Source organism: Leuciscus leuciscus (assembly GCF_965113295.1).
Source record: "Leuciscus leuciscus genome assembly, chromosome: 1".
Classification (NCBI taxonomy): domain Eukaryota; kingdom Metazoa; phylum Chordata; class Actinopteri; order Cypriniformes; family Leuciscidae; genus Leuciscus; species Leuciscus leuciscus.
This window is the reverse complement of record NC_138725.1, coordinates 21,550,148-21,574,298: the sequence shown is the minus strand read 5'-3', so window position 1 is coordinate 21,574,298 and position 24,151 is coordinate 21,550,148. Positions and strand designations below refer to the sequence as shown.

Below are 24,151 nucleotides of genomic sequence, written 5' to 3'. Positions count from 1 at the left end.
GTCGCGCTCGCCAGTAGCTCTCCTCTCACTGGCGAGCCCCGGCTTTTAACGGGCACGATGACACAAAGTGGGCGGCAGAAGCGCAGTAGAGGCAGAGGCGATTTACAATTCTTCGTTCTCGCTCCTTAGCAGAAATACGAATGCTGCCCAGCTGCATGGGCTCAGAGTCTAGGGCGGCGGAAGAAGATGATGGTGAGACAGCTGGTGCAGGAGTCAGAAGAGCCGATTCCATTCTGCGAGCTCTTCGGCGAAGGTCGAAACGTTTCTCGATTTGTATGGCGAGCTCTATCAGTGGATCCAGGTGAGTTGGGACTTCTCGTGCCAGTATCTCGTCCTTGACTTGAACGTTGAGCTTCTCAAGAAAGCGTGCTAGTAGCGCGGGCTCGTTCCACCCGCAGGTGGTGGCCAGGTGCGGAACTCTATGGAAAAGTCAGCTACCGAGCGTTTACCCTGGCGCAGTGAAGACAGGAGTCGAGAGGCTTCTTCACCATAGACCGAGCGATCAAACACCCGGATCATCTCTTCTTTAAAGAGAGAAAAACGATCGATGCACTCCCCCTCCGACTCCCAAACAGCCATTTCCCATTCACGAGCCCTTCCGGAAAGGAGAGAAATGACGAACGCTATGCGGGCTCGATCCCTGGAATATGTTGAAGGCTGGAGAGAGAACACAACCTCGCATTGCGTTAAAAAGGAACGGCATTGGGTCGGCTCACCGGAATAGCACGGTGGATTATTGATGCGAGGCTCAGAGGAAGCTTGGGCGCCAGGTGAAACAGGAGGATCATGCCGAAGCTGGTGAAGCTGTAGCGTGAGATCATTAACCTTAGCGGCGAGTGAATCGACGGCGTGCCGCGCAGCAGCAAGTCCTCGGATCTCGACCACAGACCGGACAGGATTCTCCGTTGCTGGATCCAGTTGGCCTGAGTATTCTGTCATGAAGGTAAGAGGATCAGACAGCAAATGCGGAGAAATAAACACTTTAATTGAAATAGAGCTTGCCAGAGAGTTCAATAAACAGAAAAAAATCTCAAAGGGAAACTTAGACCTACTAGTAGTAGTATAAAGTCCAAATAAGGTCTCGGCTTGTAGATAACAAAAACAGCAGTCAGCCCGGGTGAAACGAGATGTTCAGAAGAAAGCTCCGTATGACAGGGAAATGGAGCAGGCTGGCGCTTCCCAAGGGAGAGTAGAGGCAAGCGGCGATACTCCGGCTCAGTTGAGTATTCTTAATATAAATCAGCTCCCGACACGACAGGACTAAGACATGACAGAGACACGAGGATTAGTTGCCGTTTAGTACACATGAGAGAATGCAATACTCAGGCAAAGACAGGTAGAGAAAGGGGGAAAAGAAGTAGGAACGCTAATCAGAGGAAAAGAGGATTCAGGTGAAGAGGGGAGTGAGCGATGGCTAATAGTAAAGGAGAGACAGCTGAGAGGGAATAAGGATTAAATGAGAAGGTAAATGAGGAAATAGCGGTAATGTGTGTGTGTGTGTGTGTGTGTGTGTGTGTGTGTGTGTGTGTGTGTGTGTGTGTGTGTGTGTGTGTGTGTGTGTGTGTGTGTGTGTGTGTGAGAAAGAAACAGGATCATGACATAATGTTTTAGTATAGTAATAAATGTTTAGTTTTTCAATCCATTCATTGTGTTTCCAGTCTTTAAAATAATACAGTGAAAAGACAGTAGCCTATGTGATAAACATGTTTCTAACATGTTTTATTGTTAAACATATTTATGTTCAACAAAATATTTAAGACACATGCATTTCGTCCCTCTGAAAAAATTGCATGCATGCTCAGCTCAACAGGTTCTCAGTATGTCGAACACGTCCGAAATAAACAGTTCACGGTTCTGTACTGATGATCTGAGAACCGGTATACCTGTACGTTTAGTATGCTCAGTATCAACTGTTCGTGCTCATCACTTCTCTCAGCACAACATGTCTCAGTTCAGTGAACTGTTGGATTTACTGGAGTAACATATAGGCCTACTCTGGGATATTGGTTTATTTCGAGTCGAATGGACTGTCAGGACTCAGGCATGTCTGATAGTGAGTAACTTTAGTAACTTGTGGATCAGTGCTGACGCAAGACGCGAACTGTTTCGAACGATTCAGTCCGATTTAGTGTACTGGTTCAACCAGTTCACTAAAAAGAACCTGTTCAAAAGAACGATTCGTTCACGAACCGGACATCACTACTGATGATGTAATTGCTGTGGGAGGAGCTGATCTGACAAAATAAAAAATAATATCAGTTCCTGAATATGTTTTTAATACTAAATATCACATCTAAGCCTTTATGTCTGTCTAAAGTAAAGTAGCTGAATTTATGATCATCTCACTTTATTCTGAGTGTTTGCTGTTAGAAACACATTATTTGAGTCAGGATAGATGATAAAAGCCTGTAAAACTGCTCTATTGAAAGAAAATACTGTTGTTCCTGACTCAAATAATGTGTTTCTAACAGCTCAGAATAAAGTGAGATGATCTGCTGATGACCCTGAATGGCTTGTTGAATGAGTGTTGATAGTCTGAGGCTCATCAATATTAACAGATCTGCTGAAAACACTCTTTATTTCATGACAATAGTTCCTGTTTTCACCTCATTTATTATGCTGATGTCTTCAGATCTCCTGTGAATTGACACTTAAAGTTCATTTCATTGGTGTCAGCAGACTGAGGGGATTTGATGATTACTATATGTAGCCTATAGTAACTGATATATTTTCAGAGCTGCCAAATCTCACGCATTCACCGTGAGACTCAAGCAATTGACACTTTTCACACGCTCTCACGCCACACATCCAATTTCTCACGCGCAGAAAAATCGCGAAGCAAAGAGGACACGGAGACCGACAGACTAGGCAAAGCAGGTTAGTTCAGTCAGGACCACTTGTGTCAAATATAGCTCCTGGTCTCCCATTTAAACTGGGAAAGCAGCAAAAACAAATCCCCCATTGAGAACAGAGCATGCATCAATGACAACAGAATGACACTGATTAAGTTAAACAGAAGTTAAAGGAGGAGCTGGGGAGGAGGTGGGTTGCAAGCAATGCAGTGGAAGCAGCCAAGCAGGCAGACTGAAGAATGGATTTAAATACGGCGCCCTGTTTGAAAGGGACCAATTGAGTGCTTAGGAATCGGATCAGCTGTTAGGTCTGAATAGGTATAAGCTGATAGCTGAGCTTGACTACGCGGCCTGCCTGAACTGACGCTGAACGTTATATTTATGATATAAAAAAATCTCAGCTCTAAGATTCTGTCAATTTTATTATTTTATTACGAAATTCAAACAATAAATACCTTTTTGGCGCTTGTAAATGTTACGTGACAGATCCCTAGTGAACCAACAGATCATCTCTTCTAGCTAGTAAAAAAACACGAACACTGTTGAAAGATACAGTACAACTTACCGAAATGTAAATTCCTCATACATAATATCGATCAATCAGTGTTTTTCATCAGCGTGAAGAGGTCAATAACATAGCTGGATAACAATTATGTCACATTTACCTCAGGAAAGCCATTTAATGAACATAATATAGGCTATAGCACATAGTTGGCAAGAAAAAAAGAGCTATAGAGAGTATTTTGCTAAATATGTGTTCTATATTACATATTTATTATATTTTTACTTATTTCATTAAATAAAGTTGTTATTATAATAAAAAAACGCATTATATTTAATTATTTTTAACCTTAAATAGCCTACTACCAGCTAATAGGGCTCTCTGAATTGTTACAGCATTAGGTGAGTTGTTGTTGTTTTTTTCTTGAGGAAAATGAAGGCCTATCTTGTGTAGCCTACCTAATATTTATCTAAATTAGTCAATATTAAATCAACTCGCAATAATTTAATTTAATTGAAATAATAAAAAAGCGTAGCTTACCAGAAATTGTACCATGTAAACATTGGAATATGTTGTCACTAAACCTAATAAAATTCAGTTTAGTTACTAAAATGTTAGTGACTAAAATAAATTACTAAAATAAATCTCACTCCAAGCTAAACTCAAATGTTGGCAGCTATGTATTTTAGATTTTGGCTGATCAGCTCCTCCCACAGCAGTCACATCATCAGTGAAGCTCCTCCCACAGCAATTCTCCAATAAATGCTGTAAATTCCCATCAGCTACAAGTGAAGACGAGCATCAGAGCATCAGGAAGAGCTGAAATCTGCAAAGACTGAGTTTATTAAAGAGGACAGTGAGAACATGAGTGATCCAGAACCCTGCAGAATGAAACACACTGAAGATCCTGAAGAACAAAGAGGTTGGTGTTTATTCTTCATTCATTCATGATGCCGAAGAACATTCATGTTAGAAACATTCAAGCACTTCATCACTTTTAGATAAACAGTTAAACTATGAAATGGCTGCAAAAGTTTATACAAATGGTCAGTAAAGGGAGGTTTCTTATTGATTGTCAACATCAGGTCAAACTCAATTTAAGTATTTTAACTGTTTTATTTTACATTTATTTTATATATGGTTTATAATTTGTAACAATTTGACCAGAATTTGACCTGAATTTTGTGTGTATTTTTACAAGCATGTATAACAAATAATAATAATTCCAAAATGTACAGATTTACAATCTACTAGTCGCTTTACTGCAAACAATTGTGTTCTTTCTCGCAGTGAAATTCACTTGATCTTGTGTTTCTTGTGTCACACTTTCACATGTGTGTGAAGTCGATGGAAGTAGAAGTTTAGTGTGAACGGCCCTTAATAATTAAAACTTTTTAGTAGTTTTTAACATAACCATATATCAATCTAAATGTTGGTGTCAAAATATGTCAGTGTTGTGTATTTTAAAGGCACAATATGTAACTTTTTTGCTTTAAAAATAGCAAAAATCACTATATCTATGTTATATATATTTTTTTAGTTGTGTACTTACATTATCCCGACTGTTTCCAACAACTTTCAAACCAGGAGAAATTTGTAATTTAATTCGAGAAACGTCCCGTTTCTTTATTTCCGTTTTGTCGCCGCCAATGGCGTCATATCCGCGTTGTCCCTGGTTTCTGCTCGTGCTGCCATGGCAACCAGAGCCCTCTGATAGTAACCAAAGCGACAGACGTGGACAACTGTGTCAGCCTGGTCTCATTGTTAATACGTAGGTATTAATACGTAATTTTCAAAGATAGAAAACGTACTTATTTGTACGTTTTTATTATGCTGAAACGTATAATATGGACGTATCTGCAACGTTTAAACGTACCATTATTACGTTTTTTCAGCTAAAAAACATAAACTATTTACGAATATTTCATATCATAAAGATATCTGTATAATTTCCCTTTTACCATTTTATAGATTATAAATGTAAGGTGATCCCTTAACCCTCTGGAGTCTGAGCGGTTTTTTGGGCCCTGGAGGTGTTCTGACATGCTCTGACATTTGTGCTTTTTTCAGTTGCTTATAAACATATTAATGGCAAAGGTGTAAATTCACTCTATATAGCACAAACAGGACTACAATAATATGTGAGCCACATGTATGTACATGTTTTCATTTTTGAGAGAATAATGTTTATGCGTGGTTATCGAAAAAACTAAAAATTTAAGTTTTTGAAATAAGGCCACAAAACACATACTAAATATGTGGCAATAAGACTTTTGACTAATGGATGTCCTCGCCTAGAGTTTTTTCTTCAAAATTATGTGAAAATAGTCTTGCTTTATCGTTCACATAAAACCATACATTGATTTAAATTGATGTAAAACAGGTTTTGCTTGGAAAGCCAATATGCGAGGGGGCGTGAACGAGGAGTGGTTTACACCTTAGAATACACCCACTCTGCATAATTAGCCATTCACTCAGGTGTGAAACTGACTGAGCCACAATGCAAGGACAAAAGATATATTTAGAAGAAGACTTATATTGACCATTTAAGATTTTGCTTACATCTATCTTGTAAATATGTTTTGCTATTTTATTAAAACGGTTACAATTACAACAATAATTACAATTTCAACAATATTTCAAGTGTACTCTTTCTTTGTAAAAAAAAAATTATTATAGGCCTACATTTTATCTATGTATTCATTAGTTTGAATATAGCCAACATTGGAACAGCTAACATCTTAATTGATGACTTTATTTTTGACAAAAATAGTATTTTATATATAGAAATTGCTAAACAAAAGCTTATTTGATGTGGCAGTATATTCTACAGTAAAAACTGTACCCAAATCTAGTCAACAAAATGTTGTCTTTCATATTTCGTCTGACTGTAACGTTGTTTTCATGAAATATTAGGGCATATTGTTAATTTGCAGTTTAATACGTTGCTTATACAAATAGCCTACATTTTATTTCAACATTCAGTCGATTTTTTACTCATCTCAGTATAGCAATACAGTTTGCTAAAACATCATCATTCATTCACACACGCGATTTAAATTTAAACTGTCTTTGCCAGCTGTGGTAAACAGCGCGCATCTCTGCCGTTTATTCATTCATAAACAGAAACCCACGTGAAGAAATTCACGTGAGAAGGAAAAAACTTACTAGTATTCCGCAGCTCGCTCCTCGATATACCCGCACTTCTGAGGGACATTTTCCATTAGTATTATTCCTCACAGCGCTGCAAGACGGTGTAAACAAGTAATGATCTAAATAAACTTTTCTCGAGCTGATGGGGGCGTTCACAGGATTGCCTCAACCATTTGCGTTTGAATAGCGCGCGCTCTCCGTGGGCGGAGTCACATTACATCTGAATTAGCTGTAATTAGGTCGACTGGAATCGCTCTCTTTTAATACAGATTTCACAAGATGAGAATATTTGTTTTTTATATAAATTACTTCATTTAAAAGAAGAGAATTCAAGCTTCATGCCTGTGTGTCTGTATGCCTGTTTGACTGAGTATTCGCTCAGTTATTGTTCATTTTCGGACGCGTTTCAGAATGGACTACACTGGCAGAGAGAAGGCAGAACTCGCTTCGTGTTTATTTTTCTTTATTTGGCAAAAAGCACAACACTTTGTTTTTATTGTGAGTATACACAAAAATAATACACATTTAACAGAATCGATTGATGTATGAAACTCCTATGGAAAATCAAAGTCAACAGAGTATTTATGAGTTTCTTTTACACTAATAAAAAAAAAGCGAGCTGGTATCGCCGGCGATACCGTAGACCTCAGGGGGTTAACCCTACTCCCAAACCTAAACATACCCATTTTATAGACAATATTAAAAGGATAGGCTAAAACGTAATGGACCTATGTAGGGAAATGGCAGTTTTATTAACAATATAGCATTAAAATATAGTTTGAGCCACTAATCCTACCCCTTAACCTAACAATTTCTTAAAACTATGTAACGTTAGGCTAATGTTACAATTATAAAGAAAAACAACAGACAGACACGTATAATCACAATAATTTATTTTTGAGAAAATGTCAAAACCGGTACCAAAAGTCGTTCACATGATGATGTGTCGCAGTCCTCTCTGGCAGTATATAATAGTTGTGTATGAGGTAACGTTACAGAGCAGAATTTAAATTATTAATCCATGAAAATGTTAATCCGCTTTCGGTTCGCTGGTCGCTCTGTGAAGGCGCGCGCGCTTCTCCATTTCAAATGTAGCACACCAACTTAAACACGGCATGTCGCAATCTGTGACGAAATATGCGAGAGCCAATGAGCGTTTGATACATGGGCGTAGGTTTAGGGGGGGACGCTAGGTACTAGTCCCAATCAATATTTTGAGATGACAAATTTGTCCCCACCAATATTTAGCAAGCTCCTTTGAACTGCTATTTGGATCGATTCCAACGGCCAAAACAACGACAGTACAAGAAACGCCGTAATTTGATTGGCGGCGGTGTATCTGACAGGCTACTTTTGTGCTTGCACTGGCAGCGAGCGGGTGGTGTGTGTGTGTGTGTGTGTGTGCGCGCGCGCGCGCGTCAACGACGCCGACGGTAAGTTACCAGGGCTGTCTCTCTGCCACATACAAAGGCCAGAGTAAAACATTTTAATATTCCGTTTTTTGCCACTTTTTGTACTTTGTAGATAGATCAGCTATGCCACCCAAGAAGAAGAAAGGGGACATACGAAGCTTTTTCACAAAGCAGAGTGTAAGTAGGCAAAATAACTAGCCACACAAATAAACTAGCAGTAGTAGTGACTGACCAGGCTTTCAAATGCAGATTCTACTGTGGAAAATAGTATTGATTGGTGATAGTATGTGTTACCATGTTGTTACAGTTAAACCTAGCAGCAGCAATCTTTCAACTAAGGTTAAGAGTATTGATTAGGCTGCTGTGCAGCACTGATAGACTCATAGAAGTAGGGTTGCCAACCGTTCCGTGTAATACGGAATCGTTCCGTATTTGACACATAAAAGTCTTGTTCCGTATTGAACTGATACGGAACGCACTTTGTTCCGTATTTTTGAGAATCAATTCAGTGCAAATCCATGACAGACACATAGCTTCTAATATATGTCAGACTATGAACGAAGACATTAGTAGGCTATGATAAGAAAAAAAACGACGGTGCGGTAGATAATAATTTCTAATTTAACATCTTGGAACATCATCAGAGAATGCCCTTTTAATTGGTCGTTTCAGTCATTGTGAGTCACGTATCGTAGCAACGATGACGACAAGTGACAACAGCGGGAAATGTAAAAATGACTACCTCCGAGCGCCTCCGAGCAGCCGGCGAAAAAGAAAAGAGCACAAACATATAGAATTGAATGGGAAAATGACTACCCGTGGCTGGAATGCGTGAGGGACAATGAATACAAGGCCGATTGTCCGGGCACAGGAGGGAGCGATGTCAAGGTTCCTTGTCCGTCAGACGTCTCCAGAGGCTGATATGGTAGGCTATGTAATCATGTGGATTTTTAAAACTCAAATATAGTTGATAAGAAAGTGATTATATTAAAAGAGATAGTACAGGTTTAGCCTAAAATTGTAAAGAAATCAAAAAAGTACACATGGAAAAAATAGCTGCACAATGTGCTTAGTCTGAAGGTTTATTTATTTCTGTGAGATTGTCCATGTGCATACAGGTGTTGTATTGCTTGAATGCAGTATTTGAGTGCAATATTTTAGATTTTCTTTATTAGCTGTTTTTTTTATGTATTATTGTTTTGCACTGGAAAGAAAGTTAACTATAATGGAAGTATAATTATATAAATATATTTGCACTACACTTCCTTAAAATGTTGTCTAATTAAATTAAAAATATAATTTTTTGCACTGGAAAGAACATTCTAGAAGTCTAATTCTATTGAATAAGTTTGCACAAGGCTACAGAAAACTGTTGTGTTTATTTTTCTTCAAATGCAGTCTAAGCCGATGAGTTTTGAATGTTAGGCTATATGTTGTATTTGTTTAAGTAAAAAATAAAACGTATTATAAACTAAACAAATCCATGGTTCATTGTTGGCAAAATGATCATGATAGCCTTTATAGCCTAAATTTTCTTCCATGGGGGCATGTCACCGTGGATCTGAATCCCCCCCCCCCCCCGTTCCTTATTTTTATTTCAGACAGTTGGCAACCCTACATAGAAGTCACGCTATCATGATAGAATGCTACGTTAGCAAGTCACTGAATGTTAATTAGCTGACCTTAACTTAGAATCTTGCAGTCAACATAAACAGTGGATCTGAGACATTTTTCGTTTCTACATTCTATTTATGTAATGTATTTGTGAGTGAGTGTAGCCCAGTGGTTCTCAGACTTTTTCGGTAATTCCCCACTTTGGACAAGGGGGAATTTTCAAGCCCCACCTGCCCCCATCCATCGCCCCAACATGCTAAACATGCTTCAAATTTATTGAATTAACAAGTAGTATCAGTATAGTAACAAGTTATATCTAAATACAAACTAACTATCTACATCAAATAACAGCAAGTTAAAAAATAAATAAAATAAAAGTGCAGCTGTGTCATAATTTTCATGAAATTCAAAAATGGAGAAAATAAAAGTGCAGCTGTCAAAATCTGTATCAAGTTCAAAAATAGAAAAGCAATAAAAGTGTCACTTTGCAATCTGTTAAAAAAGAAAAGAAGATAAATCCATTTGGCAAGACTGGTCTATTTATCCCTGCATTAGTGGCTGCAATGAGCCTGTTTTGCATTGCACAATTTATTTATTGCCCACACTAGCCTGCTACCCATCGGCACGAAACATAGATATAGCTACACATATATCTATGGGCGCGAAAGTTTGTTCTGCTAATATTAATATGCCGACGTCACGTCAACCATTATTTTGGGGGTGGGGAGGGGAATTCCTGTAATACTTGGTGTCGCCCCCGGGGGTGATCGGTCTAGTAAGCGGCAACACACAGCTATAAGGACGGTTTGCTCTCACACGCGCTGCATTTATAGTCACACACACACACACACATGCGCGCGCAGTCACGGGAGATTGGATCTCATTTGCGGGCGTCAAGGAGCCGCTATCAATACAGTTGGGACAGTTGGGATGTCTGGATAAAGATATAAAGGCATAAAAAGGAAAATTTCCTCCCGTTTGGCGCGCCCCACCTGTCACGTCTCTATTCCCCACCAGTGGGGCGCGCCCCACACTTTGAGAACCACTGGTGTAGCCTAAGAATTTAATATTTAAGAATAGAATATATCAATAGAATTTGATATAGAATAGTAGATACAATTTTAGTATTAATGGAATACTGTAATCATGGATAATAATAATAATAATAGATAATAATAATGGATTTGTTGTGTTGAATGCATACTATGATACGTGTGTATTTTATTCATTTGTTCATTATTTAATTACATATAGAAAACTCATTCCAGGGGGAGGGGGAGGGGGATGTCCCCACCAAAGCTGAGGCCAAACCTACGCCCTTGGTTTGATATCACTGCCGTAAAACATGTCATAACGCTTCGGGCGCAATTTTTGAATTTGAATTCACTACGAGCGCGGGATTTGATGTTTACGGTCTCTGCTGAGAATGGATGAAGATCACTGGATTTGGATCTGTTTCTTGCAAACGAATGGATTCTAAAGATTTGGATTACATCAAGCTAATAAAATTGATGTCTTTTGTGAATTTATGTTGTGTTTTAGTGTATTATGGGTCTAGGAGAAAACGCCTTTTGTGTCTCACGGTAAATAGCCTAAACCAAATATTACAAAATGGTTAAACGATTAAAGAAGGTATTTTTAAGGTTTTAAAGTGTATTCTTGTTTAACACCATGTAGGCTAAATCCTCCGAAACGAGTTTGCAGCAGAAGGCACGAACAGAGCGAAATGTTATTATTTATGAGTAACATTATTATATGAGTAATGTTAACGTTAAACTGTATAAATAAATGCGACTGAAAATTTAATTGAAAAGACAATTCAATGCAATAGAGTCAAAACATTAATGCCACGATTTTAATATGCATAAGTTAAGGAATACGTTCTAATTTGTACGTAGGTAAAGTTGTTTATACGTAAATAAATTACGTTTTTGTGCTGTCAATACGTAAATATTATACGTTTTAGTGCTGTAAATACGTCAGTATTATACGTTTCTGTGTGTATAAAACGTAAATAAATGTACGTATGGTAGAACTACACTTTACGTAAAAATACAAACGTATTCTCATGAGATCACGTTGACTGTGTAGTTCGCAATGTCTATTTGCACGCTGTTGTTGTTTCGTTCAAACATTATGGACCATGGCAAGCAGACTTTGGATAAAAAAAGGAGAACTAAAACGAGAATCAATATCAGTGCGGTGTTTTCGAGATGCCTAGAGCTCCCATAGACAGTATACATGTATAAACGAGAGCTCCACGTCCGAGACTTCGATTGCTTCTACATGTACTTTATTAAACAGGTGAGCACATTTACATAAAACTAATCAATGTTTTATAGTTCAACAATGATAAAATGTTAGAATATCATCTGTATGTTATTCTAATGTTGATCTAGTTTACTGCTAGTCTCATACAGACAAACTACACTATCACACTAAACTGCATTTGAGTGTGTTGAAATGTATGTGTTAATGTTAGACCAAGTGAAACAGCGCTGCGTTACCTCACAAGTTTAATTTGTCTAATAAACTGACCTGTGAGTAGTAATTCTGCGTGTAGTTCGGTAGAATGAAATGTCCATATTTCTTTTATATCTGCGGGACTTGTGTAGCGTGTGGAGCTGATAGCTGTCTCTTAGCAATCCCGAACTGCTTCATATCACAGTCATGATAAAAGCATTGATGTATTCAGTCATCCATAAACATTATTAGATCGGTCGGCTTGACGTTGACGACAAGATCCATAATTCTTAGCAAATGTTGCGTCATCAATCTACGCCTTTGTTATTGTAAAGAGGTTAGCGACCCTTAGTGGCGAAAAATGCCATACTGTACGTTTAATGTTCATTTCATGTTAGATAATTGTGTCATTGATCAAACATATTTAATAGTTCTCACGACAGAAACATGGGATTTGTGCCTATAATGTTTACAAAATAATAACTGGAAGATCAGTGTACCTCACTCATGGAAAGTTTCAGGGACATTTAATCAATTTATAATATATAAACACAATTATAATATAATTCACTCCATATTCATCTCTTTTAATTATTTTTATTATTTAGAAAATTAGAAAATTTGATTTTATTTGATTTCAGACCCGATGGAAGAGAGCGAGGAGAGTGAAGAACTGAGTGAAGTGAAGGAGGAGAGTGAAGAACTGAGTGAAGTGGAGGAGGAGAGTGAAGAACTGAGTGAAGTGAAGGAGGAGAGTGAAGAACTGAGTGAAGTGGAGGAGGAACATCATGTCAAACCTGGAGAAAAACCTCTGAGTCGCTCAAAGACTAAAAATACATTTTTAAAGAAAAGAAGAGCCAAGAAATCTACAACCTGCACTCAGTGTGGAAAGAGTTTCACAACCAAACAAAGTCTTGAGCATCACATGAGAGTTCACACTGGAGAGAAGCCGTTCTCATGTGATCAGTGTGGGAATAGTTTCAGTCAATCATCAAACCTTAATGTTCACATGAGGATCCACACCGGAGAGAAGCCATTCACATGTGATCAGTGTGAAAAGAGATTCTCAAACAAAAAATCTCTTAAGATTCACAAGAGAGTTCACACTGGAGAGAAGCCGTTCACATGCAATCAATGTGGGAATAGTTTCAGTCAATTAGCAAACCTTAATGTTCACATGAGGATCCACACCGGAGAGAAGCCGTTCACATGTGATCAGTGTGGGAAAACATTTCTTAGGGCATCAGAGCTGAAGTCACACCTGACAGTTCATATGAAGGAGAAGCCGCATTCATGTTCTGTGTGTGGAAAGAGTTTTTCACAGCTGAGTCATTTACATAAACATCAGAAAATTCATACTGGTGTGAGAGAGTACATGTGCTTTGAGTGTGAGAAGACTTTTACTAGAGCTGAACATTTAAAACTGCACCAGAGAATTCACACTGGAGAAAAACCTTTCGAGTGTTCACACTGTGACAAGAGATTCTGTCAGTCAGGACATCTGAAAACACATGAGAGGATCCACACTGGAGAAAAACCTTACAAGTGTTCACACTGCGACAAGAGATTCTGTCTGTCATCATATCTGAAAAAACATGAGAGGATCCACATCAGAGAGAAGGCGCACACGTGTGATCAGTGTGGAAAGAGTTTCTCTATTAAAAGTAAACTGAAGGGACACATGAAGATCCATACAGTGGAGAAACCACATCAACACAGTCTGAGATCACAGTAAGTTGTTCTTCTTCAAAAACTGGTACAAAAATAGTAGACACTGATTTCTTCCTCGCATTAAATGAAAAGCTTGACTTGTTTCTAAATTAAAATCCTATTTATTTATTTTTTTTTACTTTTTGCGTCAAATATGTGATATGTAAACCAAAACGTAATGTGTAAGTATTTGTACTCTGATACTGATGTAGTCACCTTGTGAAGTCCAAAGAGAGATAGAATTTTCAGTAGAAATTCTAGAGTTTTGAAAATAACATACATTTAGTTTTTTTTCTCTCAGCACACTTGGCTAACCGTGCCGAACTGTGATGGTAGTGTGTGTACTAGTGGTGAAAATTTTCATTCTTTCCAGAGAATCGTTCATTTTCAGTTCGTTCACCAAAATGATTCATTCATTGATTTGTTCAGTGACAATTTCGGTAAATGATAAATGCATAGTACCGTACCGCTAGCATATTACCGACATTTATCTTTGGCAGATTACATTTACTTATTAAACTTGATGTCTATTCTAACATTTAATATTGCCCGTGTAGTGTCTGTAGACACAAATCTGTAACATGTTAATGATGGAATTACTTTATTGCAATTCATAGTTTTTATAAAGTCGAACTATATTTAGATTCACATATTATGGTGTTGTAGTTATTTCCCTGTAGAGGTTCATAAAGATAAGTTAGGCCTATTTATCTAATTATTTAGTTTTATCATTGATGATTTATCCATGTTATATTCTTTGTATCGCCCAGCCCTAATCCATTGAGAAAGCATTTTAAAGGGATAGTTCATCCTAGGTGAATATGACATTCTTCTTTCAGACGAATATGATCGGAGTTATGTTAAAGTCCTGGCTCTTCCAATCTTTATAATGCAGTGAATTGCTGTTTCTGTTTTGAAGTCCATAAAAGTGCATCTATCCATCATAAAAGTGCTCCACACTTCTTCGGGGGGTTAATAATACACATGATGACTTAAGGGTGAGTAAATCATGTGCTAATTTTCATTTTTGAATGAAATATCCCTTTAAATCAGTAATAACATCGCAGCGATATCTAGTGAGAAAGCATTTGAATTCAGCGCAGTATTAACAACACAGAATTAACCATATACTGTATATCAGATCAAACAGCACTGACTTGGAAGCCAGGATAAACATTGTGCCATGAATGAACACGTTCATTAAGTTTTAAGTATTATGGCTTTTAAGTCCACAAATCACCAATATTCCCTATGTATTTAATGTAGTAATGCTAACTGTAACCATGGTATTGTGGCAGAAATAGTCAAATGTTTTTACATTATTCTTTTCCGGGTTCGTAAATTCCTCCCTACATTGCTTCCAAATTAAGGATTGTTGTATCATAATAGTAGAATAAGCAACCCTTAATTCTAAAATACTTACAGTATAAAAAATGTGTTAATTATCTTGGTTGTTACCTCTTTATTCCCCAAAATTTACACATTTTAATTACCGAAAGTTGCGCTGTAAATTCGTCTTAATTAAACAATACTTTCCGGGCTGTAATCTAAAGCGTTACCGTTATTTTTAATGTGATGACCAAAAAACATGATTTGTTCATCCATCAAAGATTGTCTCCATTTGTAGAACTAAACGTTTTAAAATTTAGGAAAACTTATACTTGGCAAACCAACATATTTATTTAAATTAGCACTATAAACAGTAGATGGCGGCAGATGAGCGCTTATTGACTTGTATGCCATTTCCACTTAAAAACAAATCCAAATTTCTATGAAATCCTTTTTTAAAGCAAAAGTAAAGTAGGGCTGCAGCTATCGATTATTTTAGTAATTTGTTTTAAAGTATTTTACCAATTATTCCACTGATAAATCGAGCAATCAAACCAAAATATGGTAACAAAGATAGATCCAAGTGAAACAACAGCCTTTAAAATACATATATATAATAACAAGCAATAATTGGTTGAAATAAAGTATCAAAGTAAGTAATCATTTGGGTTTTATTGAACAACACTGTTAAGTTACATGTTCAAGGTCACTATTTTTTTTTTTTAACATGTGATTAGCTTTAGTACTTAGTCTGAAATATTGATTATTCCTCTCTCATCATGTCTGTTAGAAATGAAACTTGTTTGTTTTTAGCAGAATTGCCAGAAAGCATCTGGAAGGAGAGGACAGAGAGAACGCCAGTGATCCAGAACCTGCAGAATGAAACATCATGATACTGAAGAACAAAGAGGTTGGTGTTTATTCTTGATTCCTCATTCATTCATCATGATGAAGAACATGCTGATGCTCACCAGATTTACATTGTTTCATGACCAAACTAGTTATTTATAACACAAATCATCTTCATGACATTAAAATAGATCATAATCGTGCACAGCAGTTGTTGACCAGATTTGATGAGATTAAAATGACTGTTGAACTCATCAGTGATCTTGACTTTGAGCTTCACTTTTCATTTCACATTTGTCTCTCATTTGAAATCTCACATGATTTAATGTTTCTTTTAGATCTGATGAATGGGGACGAGAAAGGAAAAACAGAAGCCTAAAAAACTCTTCACATGTAAATCAAGTCTGAAGAATCTCATGAGGATCCACAGCGGAGAGAAACTTTACACATGTGATGCGGGAAGAGTTTCACTCAGGCCTTCGTTCTGAAATCACTTCTGTCTTCTCATTCAGAAGAAGAGCACCAGAAAAATTGCACTGGAAAAACACTTTCATGTTCAGGGAGCTGAAGGCCGTAATACTTTCAACAGAGACATTAATCTGATATTAATTTGAACTCATTCATTGTTTTTCAGAGATCTGTCTCATTAGTTTTAATTTTTATGATTTTTTGTACTTCAAGTAATGATTGATTAAACTCATTATAATTTTATCAACAGCTTGTAGTTATTGTCCAATTTTATTGTCTGCTGATTCTTCTTGCTTCAGGAATAATTCCATAATTTTTGATTCTGAAAGCCAAGTATTACGTTTGCTTCAGGGGCTTCCCAGCAAACACAGAACGTTCCCCTAACATTAGTTTTTGGTTCCTGTTTTTGTTTTGGGAACTAAATAATAATGCTCTAGGAATGCTCTTTATATTTTTTTGCAACAATAAAATAATGTTCCCGCAATTTTGCAGGATAGTTATTTTTAACAACATAGAAATTTTTAATATTATCATAGGAATATGTTAATATAACATAGGTTATTGTTTATATAAATATGTAATCTAACTTTCCAATTTAAACGCTGCAGATGTTTTTGTATAATGACCTGTACAGAGCTCTGAAACTAGTTTATGCAGCATTTAATAAAATGTAGCAATTAGTTAAATCCAAGCGCATTACATTGTGAATGTGAAAAACACAGAAATCCTAAATTCTTGGGTTTGTTTATATAAATATATATTAGGGGTGTAACGATTCGTTTTAACAACGATTCGATTCGTATCGCGATTCGTGGTTGTCTATACGATTCAAGGACGATATTCGTTAATTTAGAACGATACGATCCGAAACGATTCAGTGACTTGAAATCGATTATTTTTAGCCAAAAATTCTTGTAAGGGAATCAGGTATCAATTAATTATGGATATAAACAAACAAGTAAACAACAATTAATGTCAAATGCATTCACATTTTATTTGAATAAAGTAGAACTGAACGATTATGACAAATTATAATTGTCGATTATTAATAATTATTATCACAACATTTAATCATGTTTTTAATAGTTTGGCCATGGGACCCACATTTCCCCATGGTCATCAAGCCGCGACCCACCTTTTTAGGAATTATATAGGCCTATTATAATACATTTGTTTACACAAAAATTGTTGACACACAAGTTCTGTCCCCCTTTACTTAACATACAAATTTTTTTTTAAGAATATGACAAATACTGATAAACAGTAGGCACTGCGAGGTTAACCCTCTGGGGACTAAGCCCTTTTTGGTCCGTTTTCTCTATTTTTACATTTGGGCTTATAAACCATATGTAATGGAGATGGAACACCATGTGTTTGGTATCTATGGATTCAGAAGACCCAAAGCTAACATAAGAATGCATGTAATTTGTTTATAAAGGAAGTATGAGTAAAAAATGTACAATAAACTAGAGAATTTCAAAAACAAAAATTTTATTTTAGTCATTTATTACTGAAAATCACACCTCACACAACAATAGTGAAGAGTTTTTGAACACAAAATATATTTTTCAAACCCTTTGCTTGACAGACATTTGTAATTGTTCAATCAAAAATGTAAAGAACAATGAAATAATTAACTATATACAAACAGTCCCAGGCGTTTTTTTCTCAGGCATGCCAGTGAGCAAAGCAAGGCCTCTCCAGGAAGTTGCAGAGGGCCACCTGGCATGCCCCACACTGCCAGGGGGTCTTGTTGTACACTCTGCTTGCCTTGCAGTGCTCACAGTACTTTCTGGTATCTGCAGGCTTGTGTGCAGGGTTTGCTGGGTCCAAGGGGGCAATGGGCAGGGGTGTGTGATGAGTTGTCCTGTCTGCAGCCACTGTTGTCTGAACCTTAGATGTCACCCCAGCAAGTTGAGCACAGAGCTCCTCCGTAAAGGCTCTGTGTGTCAGCGGTGTACTCTTTTGCTCTTCACACAGTTCTTTGTGGAGGATGTAGCTGTTGCATGTGGCAATGTCCACAAAGTGTAAGAACATAGTCTTATACCATCTATGCGCTTTGTGGTGAGCAGAAGTGTACTGGATGAGCTGATCAGACAAGTCCACACCCCCCATGTATTTGTTGTATTCCACAACTGGAGTGGGAACTGGAATGCTCACTTTCTCCCAGGTTCCATCTCTCTTTTTTTGCCTTCTCGCGACCTTCTCAGATGTGTAGGCTTGATGGATGGTCGAGCAGATGGACACCTCTCTTGTGTCCATCCACTTGACAAAGAGCAAGTCACCATCTCGGATCCATCTGATTGTGCCTCTTTGGGATTTTTTGGAGAGGGCATTCACGGTGGATTTAGGGGTTTCCTTCCTCCCCTCTCTATATGTACCACAGGCTCTAAAGTGCAGAGACGACAGGTGTCTGAATAGCTGAGGGCTTGTATAAAAGTTATCACAATAAATGTGATAACCACTTCCCAAATACGGTTTGTCCAGGACGCCCACAACTGCGTCATAGGAAAGTCCAAAGCCAGTGGGGAACTTTGCCTTCCCCGTGTACACGGTAAAGCTAGAAGTGTATCCATTTGAAGAGTCGGCCAAGATGAACAGTTTGAATCCCCACTTAGTTGGTTTGTCCTTTATGTACTGTGAATACTAGTATCTATTCCATTAAGTACTAGTACTTATTCATTAGCTACTAGTGCTTATTCTTTAGGTACTAGTGCCTATTCTTTAGATACTAGTGCTTATTCTTTAGGTACTAGTACTTATTCAATAGATACTAGTACTTATTCATTAGATACTAGTACTTATTCAATAGATACTAGTACCTATTAAATAGATACTAGTACTTATTCATTAGATACTAGTACTTATTCATTAGATACTAGTTCTTATTTATTAGATACTAGTACTTATTCATTAGTTACTAGTACTTATTATTAGATACTAGTACTTATTCATTAGATACTAGTACCTATTAAATATATACTAGTACTTATTCATTAGATACTAGTACTTATTCATTAGTTACTAGTACTTATTCATTAGTTACTAGTACTTATTATTAGATACTAGTACTTATTCATTAGATACTAGTACCTATTAAATAGATACTAGTACTTATTCATTAGATACTAGTACTTATTCCAATAGTGACTAGTAACTATTCTTTTGTTACTAGTAACAAATAATTTTTTTTGCCATTGACTTCTATGGGGATCTGTCATTCAGATATCAACTATTCAGTTCTGACAAGTATGTATTCCAATTGTGACTAGTACATATATATTAGATACTAGTAGTTATTTATTAGGTACTAGTACTTATTCAATAGATACTAGTACTTATTCATTAGATACTAGTACTTATTCATTAGATACTAGTACCTATTAAATAGATACTAGTACTTATTCATTAGATACTAGTACTTATTCATTAGATACTAGTTCTTATTTATTAGATACTAGTACTTATTCATTAGTTACTAGTACTTATTATTAGATACTAGTACTTATTCATTAGATACTAGTACCTATTAAATAGATACTAGTACTTATTCATTAGATACTAGTACTTATTCATTAGATACTAGTACTTATTCATTAGATACTAGTACTTATTCATTAGTTACTAGTACTTATTATTAGATACTAGTACTTATTCATTAGATACTAGTACCTATTAAATAGATACTAGTACTTATTCATTAGATACTAGTACTTATTCCAATAGTGACTAGTAACTATTCTTTTGTTACTAGTAACAAATAATTTTTTTTGCCATTGACTTCTATGGGGATCTGTCATTCAGATATCAACTATTCAGTTCTGACAAGTATGTATTCCAATTGTGACTAGTACATATATATTAGATACTAGTAGTTATTTATTAGGTACTAGTACTTATTTTTTAGAGACTAGTACCTATTACTAGATACTAGTATGTATTCAATAAATACTAGTACTAAGTCATTAGATACTAGTACCTCTTAAATAGATACTAGTACCTATTAAATAGATACTAGTACTTATTCATTAGATACTAGTACTTATTCAATAGATACTAGTACTTATTCATTAGATACTAGTACTTATTCATTAGATACTTGTACTTATTCATTAGATACTAGTACCTGTTAATTAGATACTAGTACTTATAAATGAGCTACTAGTACTTATTCAATAGATACTAGTACCTATTTATTAGATACTAGTATTTATTCCGAATGTTACTAGTAAGATTTTTTATTTTACTAGTCACAACTGCTTTTTTACTCATCTTATGTTATGACTAGTCAGAACAGCCACTGGATAGTTCAATTAAAAATTTTACTAGTAAAATAAAAAATCTTACTAGTAACATTTGGAATAAATACTAGTATCTAATAAATAGTTACTAGTATCTATTGAATAAGTACTAGTAGCTAATTTATAAGTACTAGTATCTAATTAATAGGTACTAGTATCTAATGAATAAGTACTAGTATCTAATGAATAAGTACTAGTATCTATTGAATAAGTACTAGTATCTAATGAATAAGTACTAGTATCTAAAGAATAGGCACTAGTACCTAAAGAATAAGCACTAGTAGGTAATGAATAAGTACTAGTACTTAATAGAATAGATACTAGTATCTAAAAAATAAGTACTAGTAGCATGAAAAAAGAGACTAGTCAGTTTAAATGATTAAATGTTAAAACGGCTTGCCATAGTCATAATTTAATTGTAGATATCTATTATCAAGTTATGGATAACTTGAAATTAATTTTGATTACAGATATCTGAAACTTGAGATATCTGTAACTTTCATTCTGCCTAGTCAAAATGTAATTACAGATATCTTGAATTAGAGTTTTGACTAGACGAAATGACGTTGCAGATATCTGTATGCAAATTAGGCCTGCATCACATTTTTGGCGGAAAAATCACATAGCACCTGTTTGTTAACTTGTAATTAGCACTGATTAGCACCATGTTGGAGCAGCCAGAGGGCTACGGAGTTTTTAACCGTCTATTTAATGCTGCAGCCCGTGCAAGACAGGAGCTGGCAGCGAGAAATGATGATTCAACATTACTTTCCACAACAAGACATCTATTTCGCCGGCAAGTTCATAGAGTTCAGGGTAAGTTTTCTTTTTTAACATTAGAATTGCTAATGTGATAGCAGAAGTTCGGGGTAGCTGTTTAATAATATGCTAACTTGAAGCAAAACCGTTGTCAAAATGCATTCTATTGTCGTTTTTGTGAATGTACTCGAGTCACGTTCTTTTAAAATGATATTAACGACAAAAACTGCACTTTTAAGATTGAGAAGTTTCAAGTTTCAGAAACCATTGATTTTTGGCAGTTTTTGAGTTTTGTGTTTTAGTTTCTAGCTCATTTATTATTTATTTGTTGATATGATTGTTCTTGTGCATGATTGGCATTTTAGACAATTTTATTCCAGTTAAACCATTCAAATGGCCGTGATCAGACTGGCAGTTTACTGACGCTTTGCTGGACGCGGCTGACTGGAGTCCAGCAAAGAGTAAGCTGCCAGTCTGATCACGGCCATTTATTTGGGATACAATTCTCTAAAACGCCAATTATGCAAAAGAACATAATCATATCAACAGATAAATAATAAATGATCTAGAGAGGAACACAAAAGCTGGGCCCAAAACATCAGTCATACTAAAGAATAGATGCATGAGATAATATTCGTAATAAGAAAACAATTTATTTCCTTGCAGCGAGAGTGACTTGAAAATGTAGTAATTTTGCCATAAATGCATTTAATTAAATAAAATGTAGTAAACTCACAATTAATTTAATTAAATGTTACTATTTTTTCACAGTCATATTTTTACTTTAAGACAGGGGTAAAGCAAGGAAAACTACAATTTACCAACAAGGCGACATAATGAACAACACTTGTCTCATTCGTGGAGGTGGAAAAACAAGTTATTTGTGACATGCAAGATTTATTGTATTAATTTAAATGCAAAAGAAAAGGCATGAGAGTCGGCTGTTTTTGTCAATTTTAAGTTTTAATTGAAAATGTTTGCAATTTTAATAAGTAGCCTACATGATTAAATATTTTACCACTTGCATAAGCAACTTAATATATAAATCTATATAGAATAATGCATTGAATAATACGTTGTTTAAATTGTTTAAATCATAATTTTATTAGCACTAAATAAATTAAAGTGTATGGCATAGTCAATGTTATATGTCACTTTTAAAATCATGTATTTTATAATTATATCCTGGCCATGGATGCATTAATCATTGCATCTGTCTTTCAAAGATGTCAGGTAAAAAGCAATTAAGCATCCTCTCATTCGCCCTGAGAGGAAAGTCCCCTAAAAACTAACTCTTGTCTGTCTTCAAAACTTGAGAGCCCTGCAAACGCATTGTATGTGTAATGATGCAGAGCAGGAAGCAAGAAGCAGGATCCAAGTGCAACAGTGTTTTTATTAAATAAACTAGAACTTTGACATAAACTCAGACTTCGGAACAGAACAAAGAACATGCAACCTCACAACATCAATAACTCACAATGACTGAACTAAAACACAGGGCTTAAATCCACAGACAACCAAGCTAAACAAGATAACAAGGGGGCGTGGTAAATAAGAAACACCTGGGAAGACTAATCAACATAACGGGAGACAGCTAAACATGAGAAGACAGGGGAACACATGACAGACAAGAACAAGACACAAAACCCACACCGTGACATAGCCCCCCCTCTATGGGCGGCTCCCGACGCCCCTCAAAACAAAAAACAATAATTCAGGAGGGTGGTGGAGCGGAGGCGGACCTGGGGGCGGGATGGAGGGCCAGGCCCGTGGGGCGGCAGAGGACCTGGAGACTGCGGCAGGATGGGAGGCCAGGGCGGATCAGGCTGTGCGGGCGACCAGGGCGGATCAGGCTGTGCGGGCGACCAGGGCGGATCAGGCTGTGCAGGCGACCAGGGCGGATCAGGCTGTGCAGGCGACCAGGGCGGATCAGGCTGTGCAGGCGACCAGGGCGGATCAGGCTGTGCAGGCGACCAGGGCGGTGAAGACCCCTCGGGCGGCCACGGCGGTGAAGACCCCTCGGGCGGCCACGGCGGTGAAGACCCCTCGGGCGGCCACGGCGGTGAAGACCCCTCGGGCGGCCACGGCGGTGAAGACCCCTCGGGCGGCCACGGCGGTGAAGACCCCTCGGGCGGCCACGGCGGTGAAGACCCCTCGGGCGGCCACGGCGGTGAAGACCCCTCTGGAGACCATGGCGGGGCGGCCCTCATGGTCCCGTCGCGGGACCTACTGCCCCCCCCCAAAATCTTCTTGGGGGCAGCTACGGGGTCATAGGCTGGAGCAGACACCGGCTCAGGAACAGACACCGGCTCAGGAACAGACACCGGCTCAGGAACAGACACCGGCTCAGGAACAGACACCGGCTCGGTGGTGGCCATCTTATCCGGAGACACAGGCTCGGCGGCGGCCATCTTTTCCGGAGACACAGGCTCGGCGGCGGCCATCTTGTCCGGAGACACAGGCTCTGTAGATGTGACCTGAAGAGTCTCTGGATCAACAGACGTGACCTGAACAGTCTCTGGATCGGCAGACGTGACCTGAACAGTCTCTGGATCGGCAGGACTGACATGAAGCTCTGGCTCGGCAGGAGTGACGTGAAGCTCAGTCTCTGGATCGGCAGAAGTGACGTGAACAGTCTCTGGATCAGGATCAGAGCGCTCTGAGCTTGACGGGACCAGCGGCGGCGAGGGCTTTGAGCTGGGTAGGACCAGCGGCGAAGAGGACTCTGAGCTGGTTAGG

The 24,151-nt window shown here is 37.4% G+C and overlaps 1 protein-coding gene and 1 long non-coding RNA gene across 4 annotated transcripts in view; one reads left to right on the top strand and one right to left on the bottom strand.

Moving 5' to 3' along the window:
• Window positions 1-24,151, bottom strand: part of LOC309503063 — a 182,259-nt gene that overhangs the window by 11,384 nt on the left and 146,724 nt on the right. The window lies entirely within an intron of this gene.
• Window positions 4,050-24,151, top strand: part of LOC309499143 (uncharacterized protein) — a 156,678-nt gene continuing 136,576 nt past the window's right edge. For all 3 annotated transcript variants that reach the window (XM_082170216.1, XM_082170217.1, XM_082170215.1), the window contains exon 1: window positions 4,050-4,276. In XM_082170216.1, the coding sequence (XP_082026342.1) occupies window positions 4,219-4,276 (58 nt within the window). In that variant the 5' untranslated portion in view covers window positions 4,050-4,218. The remainder of the gene's footprint in view (window positions 4,277-24,151) is intronic.